At 41.5% G+C, this 21,880-nt stretch overlaps 1 protein-coding gene across 1 annotated transcript in view; it reads left to right on the top strand.

The window, feature by feature from the left end:
* Positions 1 to 20,805, top strand: part of LOC311106613 (testis development-related protein) — a 38,728-nt gene extending 17,923 nt beyond the window's left edge. Inside the window, exons 3-4 of the mRNA XM_084148996.1 lie at positions 17,153 to 17,268; positions 18,550 to 20,805. Of these exons, the coding sequence (XP_084005122.1) occupies positions 17,153 to 17,268; positions 18,550 to 18,979 (546 nt within the window). The 3' untranslated portion in view covers positions 18,980 to 20,805. The remainder of the gene's footprint in view (positions 1 to 17,152; positions 17,269 to 18,549) is intronic.
* The last annotated feature ends 1,075 nt before the right edge of the window (positions 20,806 to 21,880 follow it).

Raw genomic sequence — 21,880 nt, 5'->3', positions numbered from 1 at the left:
TGGACTGATCATGTCAACATCATACTTTCAAAATCTTAGCTAGCAGTCATCATCATGAATCAAGCCGACAATCTACTGGCAAATCCTTTTTAATCCTTGTCATATGAAGAGAAATAATGAAGAGAAATTATAGATAAATTGTATCGGTGCTCACCGGCCATTGGACATAAACATTACAAAACAAGTTGGAAATTGCAAATTCAACAATGAGTGGTTTGGAAGGAATCAGTGGCTAACTGCAAGCATTGCAAAGCAATCACTAGCCTGCTATTCAGTGGAGTGGCTGTGTATTCTAAGTCTGGGATTAAGGGTCTCTTTTCCAAGCTTAAAATGATAAACATTTTACATTGGGCGTGCTGTCAATGAAGCATGATTTGTACCGCGCTAAAACAACTGTTAACTCAGTGAGTTCAAGACAACTGGGAACTCGGGAAAAACGAGCTCCAACTGGGAAAATACGTTTTGAACGGTCATCCAACTCGGAATTGTAAATCTGGAACTCGGGCCTCTTTCTAGAGCTAAGACCTGAAGATCACTAACATCGTCATGAATCGACCTTGTTTTTTTCCGAGTTCCCAGTTGTCTTGAAAGCACCATAAATCCAGAGAATGCCAGACTTTGATGACAAAGTTTGATGACAAAATTTTCCCACGAAGGGACCGCCTCGCCACCTTCCTGTTCAAGTGAGCACAGCACAACAAGGTGAGTCCAAAAATGTATTGTATTAATAATTTGGTCTATTTTCCCCTCTTAATTTCACCTACTGTTCTGACTTGGTGGTGCACATGTAACCTATAACCTGTTTTAGAGAAATGTAATCATCGAATATTGTAAGAGCTTTCATTGTCTGCTTATATGCCCCATTTATTTATCCTACAGTTCTGACTTGGTGTACAGGGAGAACACTGTAGGAACGGCCCATGTTCTGAATTCTGTCGCTTTACATTTCAAAAGTGCTGAACAATAGTTATATTGACTACGTCCGTCCTAGCTCGCTCATTAATGACTTAAACGAAATTACAGATGACCTCTTATCTGCTTGTCGTCCCCTTATGCCATAGTTTGTACATCTTAATTGTCAGTAGAAACCACATTTGTTTAAGCAAGTCAGCCATATCAACTATGTTTTTTTAAAAGGCAGTAAATAAGGCTGAATTAACTGTTTCGCTGCCAGACGAGGCTCCGCTGATAGCCAGGTATAGCAGTGGTAAGGTGTTGGGACTGCTGTTGGGACTCTGCTATTGGGACAGCTTTAAGATTACATATACTAATATGTGTCACGATCGTTATGAGAAGCGGACCAAGGCGCAGCGTGATAGGCGTACATACTTTATTAAGTGTACACAACACGAACAAAAACAACAAAACGATACGTGAAGTCCTAGGTAATACAACAAACCATACGGAACAAGATCCCACAATAAACTGGTGAAAACAGGCTGCCTAAGTATGGTCCCCAATCAGAGATAACGAGCTACAGCTGTCTCTGATTGGGAACCACCCTGGCCAACATAGAAATAAACGATCTAGAACAAAACCCATAGAAAACTAAACATAACAAGTCCACACCCTGGCTCAACATTTAAGAGTCCCCAGAGCCAGGGCGTGACAATATGGGCTGTTTTCAGCCTTTTCCTGGGTAGCATATCAGAAATAGACATAAAATAAGAGGCAATGAGGGAAAGAGAGAGGAAGACAGTAACTGAGAGTTAGGGAAAGTAAGATAGAGGGGGTGGTAGAATAAGAGAAAGAATTCTGTTAATAGTTCTAAACCTTCAGGACAGTATAAATCAATGACAGCAATTGACATCCCAGCTAGCACATTTGGTTCCTTGGAAGTTGTTGGAACGTATGTTTTTGTTTTCCCATTGGTTCTGGGAATGATGCCATATGTTTCCTGACCGGTAAAACTGAAAGTATTTAAAACTTTCCGACAACGGATGTGAAAATGTTGCCTTTTCTGGGAACGTTTATTTTTAGGTTGCAGGGAGGTTCTGAGAACATTTTACTCTCGTTCTATTAAAGTTTTCATGGGAGGTTTTATTAACTCACTGAGAAAGGAAATTATAGGTAATTTTGAGGTTTTTGAATAACTTCCTTAAAACTTTCACAGAATTTTTCAATAAGACTTTTTATTTTTAAGTTGTAATTATTACCCCCTTTTTCTCCCCAATTTCGTGATTACAATCTTGTCTCATCGCTGCAACTCCCCAACAGGCTCGGGAGAGGCGAAGGTCGAGTCATGCATCCTCCGAAACATGACCCGCCAAACCGCGCATCTTAACACCCGTTCGCTTAACCGGGAAGACAGCTGCACCAATGTGTTGGAGGAAACACCTCCCAACTGACGACCGAAGTCAGTCTGCAGGCGCCTGGCCCGCCACAAGGAGTTGCCACAGTGCTAAGTATAGCCCTCCCGGCCAAACCCTCCCCTAACCCAGACGACACTGGGCCAATTGTGCGCCGCCCTATGGGACTCCTGGTCACAGGCTGTAGTGACGCCACAACACTGTGATGCAGTGCTTTAGACCGTTGCGCCACTCAGGAGGCCCTTCAATAAGACTTTTAATAACACTGCTAGCTTATTTTAGGTGAACTTTTTTGAAGTACAGATAGGACACATGGAAATTCATTTCCTTAGGCAGTAATCATGACATTTCTTTTTTATTGTGACATGGCATCAGTGAGATTCAAACCTATAATATTATGTTCTCTATCCATGGAATTTGTCCACTCCGCACCAGGATGGAGCTAGCATGCCATGTTTCTTTATGCATACAAAGCTGTTAATTTTAGTCTATTCAAACAGACCCAATTTCAAAGGAAACAAGCACTCATTAGGATCAGGTGTGGCCAATTAGTGGGCGCAGCAACACACCTGAACACACTTAAAGGAGAATGGAAACACTTCATGAAGTAAAGTTGAGCAAAGAGATGTATTCAATCCACTAATACTAAACATGTACAGTCGTGGTCAAAGGTTTTGAGAATGACACAAATATAAATTTTCACAAAGTCTGCTGCCTCAGTTTTTATGATGGCAATTTGCATATACTCCAGAATGTTATGAAGAGTGATCAGATGAATTGCAATTAATTGCAAAGTCCCTCTTTGCCATGAAAATGAACTTAATCCCCAAAAAACATTTCCACTGCATTTCAGCCCTGCCATAAAAAGACCAGCTGACATCATGTCAGTGATTCTCTCGTTAACACAGGTGAGAGTGTTGACGAGGACAAGGCTGGAGATCACTCTGTCATGCTGATTGAGTTAGAATAACAGACTGGAAGCTATAAAAGGAGGGTGTTGCTTGAAATCATTGTTCTTCCTCTGTTAACCATGGTTACCTGCAAGGAAACACGTGCCGTCATCATTGCTTTGCACAAAAAGGGCTTCACAGGCAAGGATATTGCTGCTAGTAAGATTGCACCTAAATCAACCATTTATCGGATCATCAAGAACTTCAAGGAGAGAGGTTCAATTGTTGTGAAGAAGGCTTCAGGACGCCCAAGAAAGTCCAGCAAGCACCAGGACCGTCTCCTAAAGTTGATTCAGCTGCGGGATTGGGGCACACCAGTGCAGAGCTTGCTCAAGAATGGCAGCAGGCAGGTGTGAGTGCATCTGCACGCACAGTGAGGCGAAGACTTTTGGAGGATAGCCTGGTGTCAAGAAGGGCAGTGAGGAAGCCACTTCTCTCCAGGAAAAACATCAGGGACAGACTGATATTCTGCAAAAGGTACAGGGATTGGACTGCTGAGGACTGGGGTAAAGTCATTTTCTCTGATGAATCCCCTTTCCGATTGTTTGGGGCATCCGGAAAAAAGCTTGTCCGGAGAAGACAAGGTGAGCGCTACCATCAGTCCTGTGTCATGCCAACAGTAAAGCATCCTGAGACCATTCATGTGTGGGGTTGCTTCTCAGCCAAGGGAGTAGGCTCACTCATAATTTTCCCTAAGAACACAGCCATGAATAAAGAATGGTACCAACACATCCTCCGAGAGCAACTTCTCCCAACCATCCAAGAACAGTTTGGTGACGAACGCCTTTTCCAGCATGATGGAGCACCTTGCCATAAGGCAAAAGTGATAACTAAGTGGCTCGGGGAACAAAACATCGCATTTTGGGTTCATGGCCAGGAAACTTCCCAAACCTTAATCCCATTGAGAACTTGTGGTCAATCCTCAAGAGGCAGGTGGACAAACAAAAACCCACAAATTCTGACAAACTCCAACCATTGATTATGCAAGAATGGGCTGCCATCAGCCAGGATGTGGCCCAGAAGTTAATTGACAGCATGCCAGGGCGGATTGCAGAGGTCTTGAAAAAGAAGGGTCAACACTGCAAATATTGACTCTTTGCATAAACTTAATGTAATTGTCAATAAAAGCCTTTGACACTTATGGAATGCTTGTAATTATACTTCAGTATACCATAGTAACATCTGACAAAAATATCAAAAAACACTAAAGCAGCAAACTTTGTGAAGACCAATACTTGTGTCATTCTCAAAACTTTTGACCATGACTGTACTTGTAACTATGAAACATCTCTATTTTTAGTATTTTGATCTTGAACAACGTTCATTAGAGGTATGAGTAGTGCCATCTTGAATTGCCGTAGTAACGACTGACGACCATGCTTCATTGGTAGGAGAGCAAATTGTGAGTTTTGACATGGTGACTGAAAGTGAATGCTATCACCAGGAGGCGCCTCGCCTCTACTGAACCTGAAAGGTTTCTCACAACTTTGACAGCTGTGTCAGGACAACAATATTAAGGTAAGAAACGGTATACAATCGTTTTTATGTTGGTAATTATAGTGTGTACATTTTAGAGTATTTTTTTTCAGATTGATAAAATGAGTCTGTGAAATGACATTTTTGATAACAATCCAAGTAAACAATCAACCAAAACAAGACAAGGTAGCTAGCTAGCCTAGCTGCTTGATTTAGCTCTTGTTTTGTCTTTTTTATGTAAATGTTTTCATTGATAACCGTATAAAATAAAATGCTCATATTGACAATTTGAAGAGCATTTGTCATTAGGTATGAGCTAGACCTAGCTAAAATGAACTGGCTAACATTAGTGATTAGATATGAAGGTAGCTAGCTAGCCAGCCAGGCAGAAGAGAGGGCTGCTGTAGGATTGCTATTAAGCTACAGTAATCATTAGCTAGCTAACTAAATACAGTTGAAGTCGGAAGTTTATATACACCTTAGCCAAATACATTTAAACTCAGTTTTTCACAATTCCTGACATTTAATCCTAGTAAAAATTCCCTGTCCTAGGTCAGTTAGGATCACCACTTTATTTTAAGAATGTGAAATGTCAGAATAATAGTAGAGAGAATGATTGATTTATTTCAGCTTTTATTTCTTTCATCACATTCCCAGTGGGTCAGAAGTTTACATACACTCAATTAGTATTTGGGAGCATTGCCTTTAAATTGTTTAACTTGGGTCAAACGTTTCGGGTAGCCTTCCACAAGCTTCCCACAATAAATTGGGTGAATTTTGGCCCATTCCTCCTGACATAGCTGGTGTAACTGAGTCAGGTTTGTAGGCCTCCTTGCTCGCACACTCTTTTTCAGTTCTGCCCACAATTTTTCTATACGATTGAGGACAGGGCTTTGTGATGGCCACTCCAATATCTTGTCCTTAAGCCATTTTGCCACAACTTTGGAAGTATACTTGGGGTCATTGTCCATTTTGAAGACCCATTTGCGACCAAGCTTTAACTTCCTGACTGATGTCTTGAGATGTTGCTTCAATATATCCACATAATTTTCCTTCCTCATTATGCCATCTATTTTGTGAAGTGCACCAGTCCCTCCTGCAGCAAAGTACCCCCACAGCATGATGCTGCCACCCGTGCTTCACGGTTGGGATGGTGTTCTTCGGCTTGCACGCAACCCCCTTTTTCCTCCAAACATAACGATGGTCATTATGGCCAAACAGTTCTATTTTTGTTTCATCAGACCAGAGGACATTTCTCCAAAAAGTATGATCATTGTCCCCATGTGCAGTTGCAAACCGTAGTCTGGCTTTTTTTATGGCGGTTTTGGAGCAGTGGCTTCTTCATTGCTGAGCGGCCTTTCAGGTTATGTCGATATAGGACTCATTTTTACTGTGGATATAGATACTTTTGTACCTGTTTCCTCCAGCATCTTCACAAGGTCCTTTGCTGTTGTTCTGGGATTGATTTGCACTTTTCGCACCAAAGTATGTTCATCTCTAGGAGACAGAACGCGTCTCCATCCTGAGCGGTATGACGGCTGCATGGTCCCATGGTGTTTATACTTGCGTACTATTGTTTGTACAGATGAACGTGGTACCTTCAGACTTGTGGAGGTCTACCATTTTTTTCTGAGGTCTTGGCTGATTTCTTTTGATTTTCCCATGATGTCAAGCAAAGAGGCACTGAGTTTGAAGGTAGGCCTTGAAATACATCCACAGGTACACCTCCAATTGACTCAAGTGATGTCAATTAGCCTATCAGAAGCTTCTAAAGCCATGACATCATTTTCTGGAATTTTCCAAGCTGTTTAAAGGCACAGTCAACTTAGTGTATTTAAACTTCTGACCCACTGGAATTGTGATACAGTGAAATAATCTGTCTGTAAACAATTGTTGGTAAAATTACTTGTGTGAATGCACAAAGTAGATGTCCTAACGGACTTGCCTAAACTATAGTTTGTTAACGAGTTTTAATGACTCCAACCTAAGTGTATGTAAACTTCCGACTTCAACTCTACATGCAGCTTCTCTTCTGTAATTACTTGATGGTCTATTTTCCCCTCTTAATTTCACCTACTGTTCTGACTTGGTGGTGCACATGTAACCTATAACCTGTTTTAGAGAAATGTAATCATCGAATATTGTAAGAGCTTTCATTGTCTGCTTATATGCCCCATTTATTTATCCTACAGTTCTGACTTGGTGTACAGGGAGAACACTGTAGGAACGGCCCATGTTCTGAATTCTGTCGCTTTACATTTCAAAAGTGCTGAACAATAGTTATATTGACTACGTCCGTCCTAGCTCGCTCATTAATGACTTAAACGAAATTACAGATGACCTCTTATCTGCTTGTCGTCCCCTTATGCCATAGTTTGTACATCTTAATTGTCAGTAGAAACCACATTTGTTTAAGCAAGTCAGCCATATCAACTATGTTTTTTTAAAAGGCAGTAAATAAGGCTGAATTAACTGTTTCGCTGCCAGACGAGGCTCCGCTGATAGCCAGGTATAGCAGTGGTAAGGTGTTGGGACTGCTGTTGGGACTCTGCTATTGGGACAGCTTTAAGATTACATATACTAATATGTGTCACGATCGTTATGAGAAGCGGACCAAGGCGCAGCGTGATAGGCGTACATACTTTATTAAGTGTACACAACACGAACAAAAACAACAAAACGATACGTGAAGTCCTAGGTAATACAACAAACCATACGGAACAAGATCCCACAATAAACTGGTGAAAACAGGCTGCCTAAGTATGGTCCCCAATCAGAGATAACGAGCTACAGCTGTCTCTGATTGGGAACCACCCTGGCCAACATAGAAATAAACGATCTAGAACAAAACCCATAGAAAACTAAACATAACAAGTCCACACCCTGGCTCAACATTTAAGAGTCCCCAGAGCCAGGGCGTGACAATATGGGCTGTTTTCAGCCTTTTCCTGGGTAGCATATCAGAAATAGACATAAAATAAGAGGCAATGAGGGAAAGAGAGAGGAAGACAGTAACTGAGAGTTAGGGAAAGTAAGATAGAGGGGGTGGTAGAATAAGAGAAAGAATTCTGTTAATAGTTCTAAACCTTCAGGACAGTATAAATCAATGACAGCAATTGACATCCCAGCTAGCACATTTGGTTCCTTGGAAGTTGTTGGAACGTATGTTTTTGTTTTCCCATTGGTTCTGGGAATGATGCCATATGTTTCCTGACCGGTAAAACTGAAAGTATTTAAAACTTTCCGACAACGGATGTGAAAATGTTGCCTTTTCTGGGAACGTTTATTTTTAGGTTGCAGGGAGGTTCTGAGAACATTTTACTCTCGTTCTATTAAAGTTTTCATGGGAGGTTTTATTAACTCACTGAGAAAGGAAATTATAGGTAATTTTGAGGTTTTTGAATAACTTCCTTAAAACTTTCACAGAATTTTTCAATAAGACTTTTTATTTTAAAGTTGTAATTATTACCCCCTTTTTCTCCCCAATTTCGTGATTACAATCTTGTCTCATCGCTGCAACTCCCCAACAGGCTCGGGAGAGGCGAAGGTCGAGTCATGCAACCGCGCATCTTAACACCCGTTCGCTTAACCGGGAAGACAGCTGCACCAATGTGTTGGAGGAAACACCTCCCAACTGACGACCGAAGTCAGTCTGCAGGCGCCTGGCCCGCCACAAGGAGTTGCCACAGTGCTAAGTATAGCCCTCCCGGCCAAACCCTCCCCTAACCCAGACGACACTGGGCCAATTGTGCGCCGCCCTATGGGACTCCTGGTCACAGGCTGTAGTGACGCCACAACACTGTGATGCAGTGCTTTAGACCGTTGCGCCACTCAGGAGGCCCTTCAATAAGACTTTTAATAACACTGCTAGCTTATTTTAGGTGAACTTTTTTGAAGTACAGATAGGACACATGGAAATTCATTTCCTTAGGCAGTAATCATGACATTTCTTTTTTATTGTGATATGGCATCAGTGAGATTCAAACCTATAATATTATGTTCTCTATCCATGGAATTTGTCCACTCCGCACCAGGATGGAGCTAGCATGCCATGTTTCTTTATGCATACAAAGCTGTTAATTTTAGTCTATTCAAACAGACCCAATTTCAAAGGAAACAAGCACTCATTAGGATCAGGTGTGGCCAATTAGTGGGCGCAGCAACACACCTGAACACACTTAAAGGAGAATGGAAACACTTCATGAAGTAAAGTTGAGCAAAGAGATGTATTCAATCCACTAATACTAAACATGTACAGTCGTGGTCAAAGGTTTTGAGAATGACACAAATATAAATTTTCACAAAGTCTGCTGCCTCAGTTTTTATGATGGCAATTTGCATATACTCCAGAATGTTATGAAGAGTGATCAGATGAATTGCAATTAATTGCAAAGTCCCTCTTTGCCATGAAAATGAACTTAATCCCCAAAAAACATTTCCACTGCATTTCAGCCCTGCCATAAAAGGACCAGCTGACATCATGTCAGTGATTCTCTCGTTAACACAGGTGAGAGTGTTGACGAGGACAAGGCTGGAGATCACTCTGTCATGCTGATTGAGTTAGAATAACAGACTGGAAGCTATAAAAGGAGGGTGTTGCTTGAAATCATTGTTCTTCCTCTGTTAACCATGGTTACCTGCAAGGAAACACGTGCCGTCATCATTGCTTTGCACAAAAAGGGCTTCACAGGCAAGGATATTGCTGCTAGTAAGATTGCACCTAAATCAACCATTTATCGGATCATCAAGAACTTCAAGGAGAGAGGTTCAATTGTTGTGAAGAAGGCTTCAGGACGCCCAAGAAAGTCCAGCAAGCGCCAGGACCGTCTCCTAAAGTTGATTCAGCTGCGGGATCGGGGCACACCAGTGCAGAGCTTGCTCAAGAATGGCAGCAGGCAGGTGTGAGTGCATCTGCACGCACAGTGAGGCGAAGACTTTTGGAGGATAGCCTGGTGTCAAGAAGGGCAGTGAGGAAGCCACTTCTCTCCAGGAAAAACATCAGGGACAGACTGATATTCTGCAAAAGGTACAGGGATTGGACTGCTGAGGACTGGGGTAAAGTCATTTTCTCTGATGAATCCCCTTTCCGATTGTTTGGGGCATCCGGAAAAAAGCTTGTCCGGAGAAGACAAGGTGAGCGCTACCATCAGTCCTGTGTCATGCCAACAGTAAAGCATCCTGAGACCATTCATGTGTGGGGTTGCTTCTCAGCCAAGGGAGTAGGCTCACTCATAATTTTCCCTAAGAACACAGCCATGAATAAAGAATGGTACCAACACATCCTCCGAGAGCAACTTCTCCCAACCATCCAAGAACAGTTTGGTGACGAACGCCTTTTCCAGCATGATGGAGCACCTTGCCATAAGGCAAAAGTGATAACTAAGTGGCTCGGGGAACAAAACATCGCATTTTGGGTTCATGGCCAGGAAACTTCCCAAACCTTAATCCCATTGAGAACTTGTGGTCAATCCTCAAGAGGCAGGTGGACAAACAAAAACCCACAAATTCTGACAAACTCCAACCATTGATTATGCAAGAATGGGCTGCCATCAGCCAGGATGTGGCCCAGAAGTTAATTGACAGCATGCCAGGGCGGATTGCAGAGGTCTTGAAAAAGAAGGGTCAACACTGCAAATATTGACTCTTTGCATAAACTTAATGTAATTGTCAATAAAAGCCTTTGACACTTATGGAATGCTTGTAATTATACTTCAGTATACAATAGTAACATCTGACAAAAATATCAAAAAACACTAAAGCAGCAAACTTTGTGAAGACCAATACTTGTGTCATTCTCAAAACTTTTGACCATGACTGTACTTGTAACTATGAAACATCTCTATTTTTAGTATTTTGATCTTGAACAACGTTCATTAGAGGTATGAGTAGTGCCATCTTGAATTGCCGTAGTAACGACTGACGACCATGCTTCATTGGTAGGAGAGCAAATTGTGAGTTTTGACATGGTGACTGAAAGTGAATGCTATCACCAGGAGGCGCCTCGCCTCTACTGAACCTGAAAGGTTTCTCACAACTTTGACAGCTGTGTCAGGACAACAATATTAAGGTAAGAAACGGTATACAATCGTTTTTATGTTGGTAATTATAGTGTGTACATTTTAGAGTATTTTTTTTCAGATTGATAAAATGAGTCTGTGAAATGACATTTTTGATAACAATCCAAGTAAACAATCAACCAAAACAAGACAAGGTAGCTAGCTAGCCTAGCTGCTTGATTTAGCTCTTGTTTTGTCTTTTTTATGTAAATGTTTTCATTGATAACCGTATAAAATAAAATGCTCATATTGACAATTTGAAGAGCATTTGTCATTAGGTATGAGCTAGACCTAGCTAAAATGAACTGGCTAACATTAGTGATTAGATATGAAGGTAGCTAGCTAGCCAGCCAGGCAGAAGAGAGGGCTGCTGTAGGATTGCTATTAAGCTACAGTAATCATTAGCTAGCTAACTAAATACAGTTGAAGTCGGAAGTTTATATACACCTTAGCCAAATACATTTAAACTCAGTTTTTCACAATTCCTGACATTTAATCCTAGTAAAAATTCCCTGTCCTAGGTCAGTTAGGATCACCACTTTATTTTAAGAATGTGAAATGTCAGAATAATAGTAGAGAGAATGATTGATTTATTTCAGCTTTTATTTCTTTCATCACATTCCCAGTGGGTCAGAAGTTTACATACACTCAATTAGTATTTGGGAGCATTGCCTTTAAATTGTTTAACTTGGGTCAAACGTTTCGGGTAGCCTTCCACAAGCTTCCCACAATAAATTGGGTGAATTTTGGCCCATTCCTCCTGACATAGCTGGTGTAACTGAGTCAGGTTTGTAGGCCTCCTTGCTCGCACACTCTTTTTCAGTTCTGCCCACAATTTTTCTATACGATTGAGGACAGGGCTTTGTGATGGCCACTCCAATATCTTGTCCTTAAGCCATTTTGCCACAACTTTGGAAGTATACTTGGGGTCATTGTCCATTTTGAAGACCCATTTGCGACCAAGCTTTAACTTCCTGACTGATGTCTTGAGATGTTGCTTCAATATATCCACATAATTTTCCTTCCTCATTATGCCATCTATTTTGTGAAGTGCACCAGTCCCTCCTGCAGCAAAGTACCCCCACAGCATGATGCTGCCACCCGTGCTTCACGGTTGGGATGGTGTTCTTCGGCTTGCACGCAACCCCCTTTTTCCTCCAAACATAACGATGGTCATTATGGCCAAACAGTTCTATTTTTGTTTCATCAGACCAGAGGACATTTCTCCAAAAAGTATGATCATTGTCCCCATGTGCAGTTGCAAACCGTAGTCTGGCTTTTTTTATGGCGGTTTTGGAGCAGTGGCTTCTTCATTGCTGAGCGGCCTTTCAGGTTATGTCGATATAGGACTCATTTTTACTGTGGATATAGATACTTTTGTACCTGTTTCCTCCAGCATCTTCACAAGGTCCTTTGCTGTTGTTCTGGGATTGATTTGCACTTTTCGCACCAAAGTATGTTCATCTCTAGGAGACAGAACGCGTCTCCATCCTGAGCGGTATGACGGCTGCATGGTCCCATGGTGTTTATACTTGCGTACTATTGTTTGTACAGATGAACGTGGTACCTTCAGACTTGTGGAGGTCTACAATTTTTTTCTGAGGTCTTGGCTGATTTCTTTTGATTTTCCCATGATGTCAAGCAAAGAGGCACTGAGTTTGAAGGTAGGCCTTGAAATACATCCACAGGTACACCTCCAATTGACTCAAGTGATGTCAATTAGCCTATCAGAAGCTTCTAAAGCCATGACATCATTTTCTGGAATTTTCCAAGCTGTTTAAAGGCACAGTCAACTTAGTGTATTTAAACTTCTGACCCACTGGAATTGTGATACAGTGAAATAATCTGTCTGTAAACAATTGTTGGTAAAATTACTTGTGTGAATGCACAAAGTAGATGTCCTAACGGACTTGCCTAAACTATAGTTTGTTAACGAGTTTTAATGACTCCAACCTAAGTGTATGTAAACTTCCGACTTCAACTCTACATGCAGCTTCTCTTCTGTAATTACTTGATGGTCATTTAGAATACTAAATAAAGCCTTGTTCACCAAAATAATATCAGAAATCGATAGAATGATAAATGCATCATCAACATTCTAGTTGACATCGATAACATTTTGTCTTTCATTTCTGCTTCTCTCATGGAGCAAGGACGTTTAGGGACCAGGGAGATTTCTAAATGACATTACTTTGACCAGTTTTAAAGAAATTAAAAGCTGTGAAAACAATCCAACATGTTTCTGATAGTATTTCAGTTAATCTTGGATAGGTATTTTGTGGTTGAAAATTAAATATTGTTAGCTTTTATGTCGCTGATAGAAATTGCACGCTTAGGCCACACAACAGGTACCTAAGTGCGTATTCGCATTCTCTCAAGATGCTGAACGAAATAAATCACGTTTCTCCACTCCTGTTCCCGGAGTAAATTTGGTCTATAATTTTACTGCGAGGAACAATTAATTCTGCATGAGTTAATATTATAATAAGCTATATGTGAGGCCTACAGTCAGTGTCCAGACTTCAGTTACTATTCCAAATATTAGGCTACTCCACTCTAAAATCATTCCGGCATCCATACAGTGCCATTTGATAAGTGCAAAGAGACATCACTTACAAAACACTAAAAAGTGTTATGAATGACATTTGGTGTTTTAGAATAAGGCTGTAATGTAACAAAATGTGGAAAATGTCATGGGGTCTGAATATTTTCCGAATGCACTGTATACATAGCTAGGTACTAGTAAAGGGAATCCTAGTCTTCACCCAGTAGCTCAGATTGTCACTGGTCATTTCCCCTTTCTTGCATGCATTTAATACTCTCTGTGTATCCGGTTAAAGGCCTAGTGGAATGTAAATGTATGTAAGAAGAAATTGAAGTTGTCAAAGCCAATTATTGTTATTAAATGCCTTATTCTTATAATATATTGTAATTCCAGTTCAATTTTGATGACAATATCCCTGAAGTGAATGTTATGGTTATGATAGCATGATGTAACTTGCACTTTGTTTTCAGGTTTGAATGAGACAATTTATTCCCCTAATCTTATTATTTCAATAAAGTTGTTTTATTAACATTATATTACTTGTGTAGTTCTTTCCTTATCAAATGTAAAACTAAATGCCATTTGTAATATGTTTTGGTGCATATGTGTTTAATATACTATCCAGAAAAGGTGTCTGATCACAGAACGTTCCATAGAATTCTAGAAGAATACCACCAGTCACTAAAATGTCTGTAACTCATTCACAGTAAAATGTATTACTATTCTGATTTCTGATTATCAATCATTACAAAATAAGGAAGACTCAATATGCTCTGTTTTTCTCCATCTTGTTTGGAAAAAAGTGTATAAGATAGACATTTTCACAGGTGTTTTTTCTTAACCCCCTAAGGTCGATGTCCACGTCCCCGCGGAAATCTAATTAGCATAATACACAAATCCCCATAAAAATCTGTCAGCATCCGCCTATGTCGCACTTCCACATCTGCGGTGAAAAGTGACATAGCTAGAGCAGTGTTTGTCAGACCCCCCCCCCCCCCCCCCCCCATGGGTTAACTGATTACCATTTGATTGTGGTACTATTTATTGCATGTCGCATCATTTGAAAGGGCTGTTTCTCATCTTTAAAAAAATGTCATGTTTTCATATATGGTTTGACCCCAGCAAAGTATGCTCATTAATGTACGCCAATATGGTGATTTACAGTTACAGTTGGTGTTCTAAAGCCTAGTGTTTTTCCATAACGAGAGAGGACAGAGTTTTGTTGAGAACGGAATGTGTACTTTTAAATAACATTCTTAGAACATTCTCTGAACGTTACTAAAGTTTTCTTGTGTTTTCTTAACGTTTTTGGAACAATTTGAGAACATTACTTTAAATAGAACCATGAGGAAACCTGCAGAAAACGTTATGCTGAAGTACTGAAATTCCCACAGAAGAACGTTGTTTCTTAACGTTCTCTGAACTATTCTAGAACATGACAAAAAAATTATAAATGGAACCATGTTTGAACTTTTAGGATACCAAGAAAATAATTGTATTTTTGTCTAGTTCCTTATATGTGCTGAGAATGTTCCAAAGCCAAGCAACTATCCTGCACCAATCCCAGAAAGTAGTGGGAAGGTTGTATGCAAAATAACCATAGGACAACCACGCTCTCGTCAAGCTCTAAGAAACATATGGTTCTCAGAATGTTATGTGCTTGCTGGGATGTCTCAACCTCAACTAATCTTCATTCTCCTGTCCCAGCACTCCCCCCTGGTATGTGGATGAAAGAAGGAGAGGATGAGAAGAAGACTAATCATATCTGATATTTATTAAACCCCCCCCCCCTCCTTTATTAGGGGCTGTAGACTGTAAGGTATTTTAATGACACATTCATCAAACTGTGTGTAAATACAACCAATGGCATTCCCCATAAACTTAACAAATCACACAGTGTGTATAATAATAATATAATATGCCATTTAGCAGACGCTTTTATCCAAAGCGACTTACAGTCATGTGTGCATACATTTTTACGTATGTGTTTACTGTACATGCGCACGGTGGCGCTGTGTGTGTGTGTGTGTGTGTGTGTGAATGTGTGAAGTGAGCAGAGGATAAAGAGAGGAAGGGTGCAGCCAACTATGCAGTGGTAGAGGGCACGTGTCTGTGTGTGTGTGTATGACATTGCAGAGCGTGTGGCTGTCTGTTGCCTACTTCACTGCAAAGAGGGAAAACAGGACCCTGTCTTTAGTAAATGGAGGTTTCTGGGTTCAACAATGTGAATCTGGGATTATAAGAGCTTTCATGGCCCTTTTGTGTTTCTGTTTATATTTTGGTTGGTTTAGTCTGCAGTCTACTGTTTGTTTGTGTTGTCCTGTGTTCTCTGTCCTTTGTTCCAGAACAACAAGGACTGAACTGGGAAAAGTGTGTGTGTGTGTGTGTGTGTGTGTGTGTGTGTGTGTGTGTGTGTGTGTGTGTGTGTGTATGTGTGTGTGTGTGTGTGTGTGTGTGTGTGTGTGTGTGTGTGTATGTATATTATATATCATTTGGAGTCCATTACGAGTATCCTGAATATTTATCAGAAATGCCAGGAATGTTCTAATGTGAAAGGAACAGGTCAGATGTGAGTTGGTTTAAACGATATGACCTTAATATTTGACATTGGGAATAAAGAGAGGGACAAGAACAAAAAGAGGGACAGTGAGCCAACTACTGCTAAAGGGCCGGGATCAGGATGGGTGTTCCCTGGGATCAGAATAGGCATTCCCTGCGCGGAGAGCAGACCTGCGTTCAAATACTATTTTAAGTATTTCAATTACTTTCACATTTCGATGTAAATATTTGGACAGTAGTTGAATATTGGAATGTATTTGGAAATGCATTTGGAAAGTATTGGCATGTATTTGAAAATACTCATACACAAATACAGTTCAAATACAAATATTTAAATGCTCCATGCGTTTGAACCCAGGTCTGTTTGGTCCTAGGGGTATTTATAATGTATTTGGAAACATTTGAAAATAGCCTACATTTATAGGACATTATTTGAAAATACTTCAAATAGAAGTAGTTGAATTCGGCCACATTATTTGAAAAAAATAAGGCTGGAATTCCGATGTGACAGATGAGTCGGTGGGTTAGGTGGGAGTGGGAGGGTGTTCTACTGGAATGTCCTGACCAGCCAAGTGAATACTGACTGCTCTCTCTCTCTCTTTCTTTCTCCCTCTCTCTCTCCCCCCTCTCTCTCTCTCCTCAGTGCCAGGGCTGGAGCCGAGATGACTGTGCTATAACTGTTACCCCATTTTACACATAAATGACCAATACCTGTATTCAATTTCGATTTAATCCATTAATTTGAGTTCATCTCTTCACTTAAAAACACTGTTCTGGTGGTGGAAGCCAATAGTCATAAAACACCATAGAACTGTTATGATTATCATTCTAGAGCTTATGAAAACCTACTTAGGATTTACAGTCGTGTTTACAGTAGAGCCCGACCGAAATTGGCCTTTTAGCGCTATATCGGTATCGTCCGATAACTCCGCCGATAAATGGAAAAAGGGGAATCTCATGCCTATCTGAACGTTTGCGGCCATTTTCATGACGTGTCATTATTGTCACAATGTATGAAATCAACATTTGAAGCGTAGTAATTTGGAAAATTGCTCTTTTGGATGGCAATTTATGAGAATTCAGTGGAAGAATGACACTTTTTAATTTCCCTGATGTAAACGGTATATCGGCAGATATATCGGTATCAGTAGGTTTTGCCCCCAAAAAAGTGGAATCTGTATCGGACCCCAAATAAACATATCGGTCGGGCTCTAATTTAGCGGTGCTCTGATGTTTGTTTGTGTTTGGGTCTCCCAGGATGTGAAAGTGAAGAAAGTCAAGTCCAAGAAGGAGAAGAGGGATAAGAAGATGTTTTCTTCTCAGGATGACGAGCACTTCCTACTGACAGGGGTCACACTGGCCGATCGCAGAGGGTGAGATGGATCATATACTGTACTATCATCATGACATATAACATAAAGTGCAGGCATGTTTGCGTATGCCATTCTTTTGCTCCCTCTGAAACCTACAGTACATTACATAGCCCCAATACAACTCTTATTTCCTGAATTAGCTACAAGGTGCAATAGGACTGGCCCCATAGAACATTTAATTGGGCTCAGAGGGAGAGGGTGAGATAAGCACAGTGTGTCTTCCCTCCCTCAGTCAGATGAATGTCCTGTCTCCTTTGACCTCTCTGAGAAGGTGAGGCCTACAGTAAGCTCTGCTGGCGCTGCTGCTCTCCCAAAACCACCTAATCCTGGATAGAGCCTCCTGAACACAGACATGCAGACAGACTGATAGACATAGAGAGTCAGATAGAGAGACAGACAGTCTGACAGGGAACAGAGAGACATCCAAGGTAGAGTGGCAGACTGACACTAGAGGTAGGCACTAGGCAGTGTTCATGGGAGGATGGCACAGGGTTGAGTTCGAGCAATGCTATACAACAATGTTATACAACATGGGCCTTTCATGTTAAATGGGGCTATTTTCAATGACTCATGTAATGTTAGATACTAGACAGGGTTGCGTTCACTGGCTCACGTCAACATCCTGTCTCCCCAGGGTAGTGGAATGTATGGAGGGTAACTCATCATTCAGTGGCAGAAGTACAATACCTCTGGGATCCCTATACAATGCCCCTCTCAATGGGGAACGCACTCCTACTTTAATGTCCTACCGACGCAGTAGGGGAAGTGAGGGGGAGGGGAATAAAATAAGTCTCTAAAGGAGTAGGTGTGGGGGCTTAGGATGCCCCGTTGTCATGCATACTCCTACTGGATAAGCAGAGGGGTAAATATAAAATAGGGGTAAAAAACATATACTTTACCATCCCACACCCTCATGTCCTAGTATCCTGCATGTTCTACACTCTTAGAAAAAAGGGTTCCAAAAGGGTTCTTCGGCTGTCCCAATAGGAGAACCCTTTTTGGTTCCAGGTAGAACACTTTTGGCTTCCATGTAGAACCCTCTTTGTAAAGGGTTCTACCTGGAACCAAAAAGGGTTCTCCTATGGGGACAGCCAAAGAATCCTTTTAGGTTCTAGATAGCACCTTTTTTCTAATAGTGTATTTAGGATGTGGGTAGGGGAGTACCCATGCGTACATGTACACAACTACATTGGACATCAAGGAACAATGATTTTAGTATGTTCTTACTGCTTTTTGTACTCATAGTCCTCTTCATCCCCTCTCTGTCTGTCTTTGATCAAGGTCCCACAAGAAGAACAAGGAGGAAGGGAAGGAGAAGAATAAGCCAATCACAGAGAAGGGCCACTGCTTCTGGGACAGCGTCACCATGACGATGAGGCAGATCACGCCCACCAGGAAACTGGACAAGATGGAGGGCTGGGAGCCACCGCAGTTGGCCGACCCAACCGAGACACCCACCGACGAGGCAATGGAGGCTCAGAGTGGGACCAGGGACTCGCCTGTGTCCTTCCCCCAGGCTCTGGGGCTCCCGCTGGGTCTGCCCTCCTGGGCAGGTTTGGGTCTAGAGGAAGACTCGTCGCACTACGCCAACCTGTCAGAATCACGGGATTCCACGGCTGTCAGGTGGACGGCCCTCGCCAAAGGCAAGCTGGCCGGAATCAGGAGGCGGAGCCGAGGGAACGTGTCGGAGACATGGGAGGGGTTTAAATAAAAGCTGTACCCCTTACTTGCCAGCAATCCCTCCCCCTCACCTCTTTCCTCAAATCAAGAGGAGGGAAAAAGACATGCCTGTCTGTCTCTGTGCTGCTTAAAGAACTGATTTTGTATTCCTCCATTGACATTCTGAGTGCAGTCCTGACTTTTCCGTACAGCATAGATGAACACAGCCCATATATCCCTATGACTGCTCACTCCAACAACATAGCAGATGAACTTACAAAGCAGACAAGGTCACTAAAATCTATTATTGTTGACTTTGTGTTGAAATTGTGATGTTTTAATGTTGCAGAGACATTGAGCCTGGGAATACATTATGCTATGTTGATCTGTTTGAGTGGACTGGTTTGTCAGTGTAGAGAAAAGGGTCACCATCTTGAAAAGGATGTCATAGATAAGAGGTTGGAAAGTAAAAAAGCAAACACATGAAAGCCTTACACTACCTTAAACTGTGCTATCCACTGGTCTTTGAACATTTTATATTATCAAGCCAAGAGAATGATTTCCAAAAGAGATATTTTGTATTGTTACATAGGCATTCATGTTTTATGCAAGACAGTAGTTTGAGAACAAGACCAACTATACTACTCTAGGCCTTATTTAAAGAGAAGTTTTCAATGCTGTTTGCCCTCCCTGGCCCTGCAGTAAATGTCTATTGGGAGAGGAATGTGTCAGAGGCCTTAGCGTCTAATAAGCATAGCTAAAAGGCTTAAAATGCTTTGTCCAATAACATGTAATAAGCCTTCCAGACTCTGAACAATAAGTGTGTGTGTGAGCGAATATAGGCTGCTGAATCTGGAGTATTGTTAATGAATGATATGATCCAAATGTTCTTGTTACAAACCCAGCAAATGGCAGACCACTGGAGTGTCATGAATACTGTACAGTCAAATCTGATGATAAGAAACATTTTCCATGCAATAAGAGGACTGAGCTCCATTTTCTGCATGCAGTCTGTGTGCTGTTTCCCTGTTTAGACAACAAGCCATGATGTGCCTTTCCCTACAGTATGTGTTGTGGCATGTTTCTCTGCTCACCATATTGGAATAGACTACTAGTACACCAAGCTCACCATGAAGATCAAATGATGTGATGGGCAATCCCAGCATGCATCACTGCTGCACCCCTCCCTGGTTTTGACTAAATGGTTTTCAGCTATGGACAGAATTGACTTTTTGTAGCAGGCTAGGATAACTTACACAGCAGGTTAGGATAATTAGGTTAAGGTTAGGTAAAGGGTTAGAGTTAGCTAAAATGCAAAAACTCTCCCGGCACGACTAGAACATACAACTTTTTTACCGTAGCTGTATACCATCTAGCCACAAACCCTCCCTTCTCATTCATGGCCATGGGAAACTTCATGGTTTCCAACAATTTTGCCAGCAGCAGCAGTGCTTTTGGGACTGGGACAGAAACGAATTCAACAGACATTGTTAACATGATATCTGCTGTTGTATGTGCCTGTGTGAATGTGTGTGTTGGTGCTTGAATAGGATAGCTGTGAGTTATTGAAGAATCATTTTATTTCATTTTCATAGCAAAAACAGTGATTTTTTTGTGTCTGATTGCAACTGTATATTTAATTCCAAACAGAATCAGTCTTTCCACTTGTAGGTGGTTAGACTTGGACAATCCTTTCATTTAAATCTGTGCCTTTTTTCTTTATTTTCAAATCTACTTCCACAGCCAAGTTTGTGCACAGATACGGGTTCCTTGCCAACGATGGCCGTTAGAGCTTCTATATTTACTAAAAGGAAGGGTCACATTTGTTCACAAGAATAAAGACCTGCCCTGCCTGGATTGTCTGGCTCTGCTTATTTCAACAAGGTGTCGTTGTGTTCACTCCTAGGGAAATGCACGGTCAAATTTATTGTGCCGGACTTCAACAACAGTATAGTTTACAATGTGGAGGATCATCCAGGAACACTCTCCTTCATACAGCCTAGCCACTTTCTAGCCAACTAGCTTACATTGGCTGTTATAATTGTTTATTTATCCTGTTATGAATGCTCTATGCATGGCCTTAACCTCAGACGGATGGTTCATGTGAATGTTGCCGAACATACACTACCGTTCAAAAGTTTGGGGTCACTTAGAAATGTCCTTGTTTTGTTCTTGTTCTGAGAAATGAAGGCTATTCCATGCGAGAAATTGCCAAGAAACTGAAGATCTCGTACAACGCTGTGTACTACTCCCATCACAGAACAGCGCAAACTGGCTCTAACCAGAATAGAAAGAGGAGTGGGAGGCCCTGGTGCACAACTGAGCAAGAGGACAAATACATTAGTGTCTAGTTTGACAAACAGGCGCCTCACAGGTCCTCAACTGGCAGCTTCATTAAATAGCCCCGCAAAACACCAGTCTCAACGTCAACAGTGAAGAGGCGACTCCGGGATGCTGACCTTCTAGGCAGAGTTGCAAAGAAAAGGTCCAGTGTCTGTTCTTTTGCCCATCTTAATCTTTTATTTTTATTGGCCAGTCTGGGATAGGGCTTTTTCTTTGCAACTCTGCCTAGAATGTCAGCATCCCGAAGTCGCCTCTTCTCTGTTGACGTTGAGAATGGTGTTTTGTGGGTACTATTTAATGAAGCTGCCAGTTGAGGACCTGTGAGGCGTCTGTTTCTTGCTCAGTTGTGCACCCCACTCCTCTTTCTATTCTGGTTAGAGCCAGTTTGCGCTGTTCTGTGAAGGGAGTAGTACACAGCGTTGTACGAGATCTTCAGTTTCTTGGCAATTTCTCGCATGGAATAGCCTTCATTTCTCAGACCAAGAATAGACTGACGAGTTTCAGAAGAAAGTTATTTGTTTCTGGCCATTTTGAGCCTGTAATCGAACACACAATTGCTGATGCTCCAGATACTCAACTAGTCTCAAGAAGGCCAGTTTTACTGCTTCTT

This window comes from Coregonus lavaretus (assembly GCF_964263955.1).
Source record: "Coregonus lavaretus genome assembly, chromosome: 31".
Taxonomy (NCBI): domain Eukaryota; kingdom Metazoa; phylum Chordata; class Actinopteri; order Salmoniformes; family Salmonidae; genus Coregonus; species Coregonus lavaretus.
This window is presented reverse-complemented; position numbering and strand designations above follow the sequence as displayed.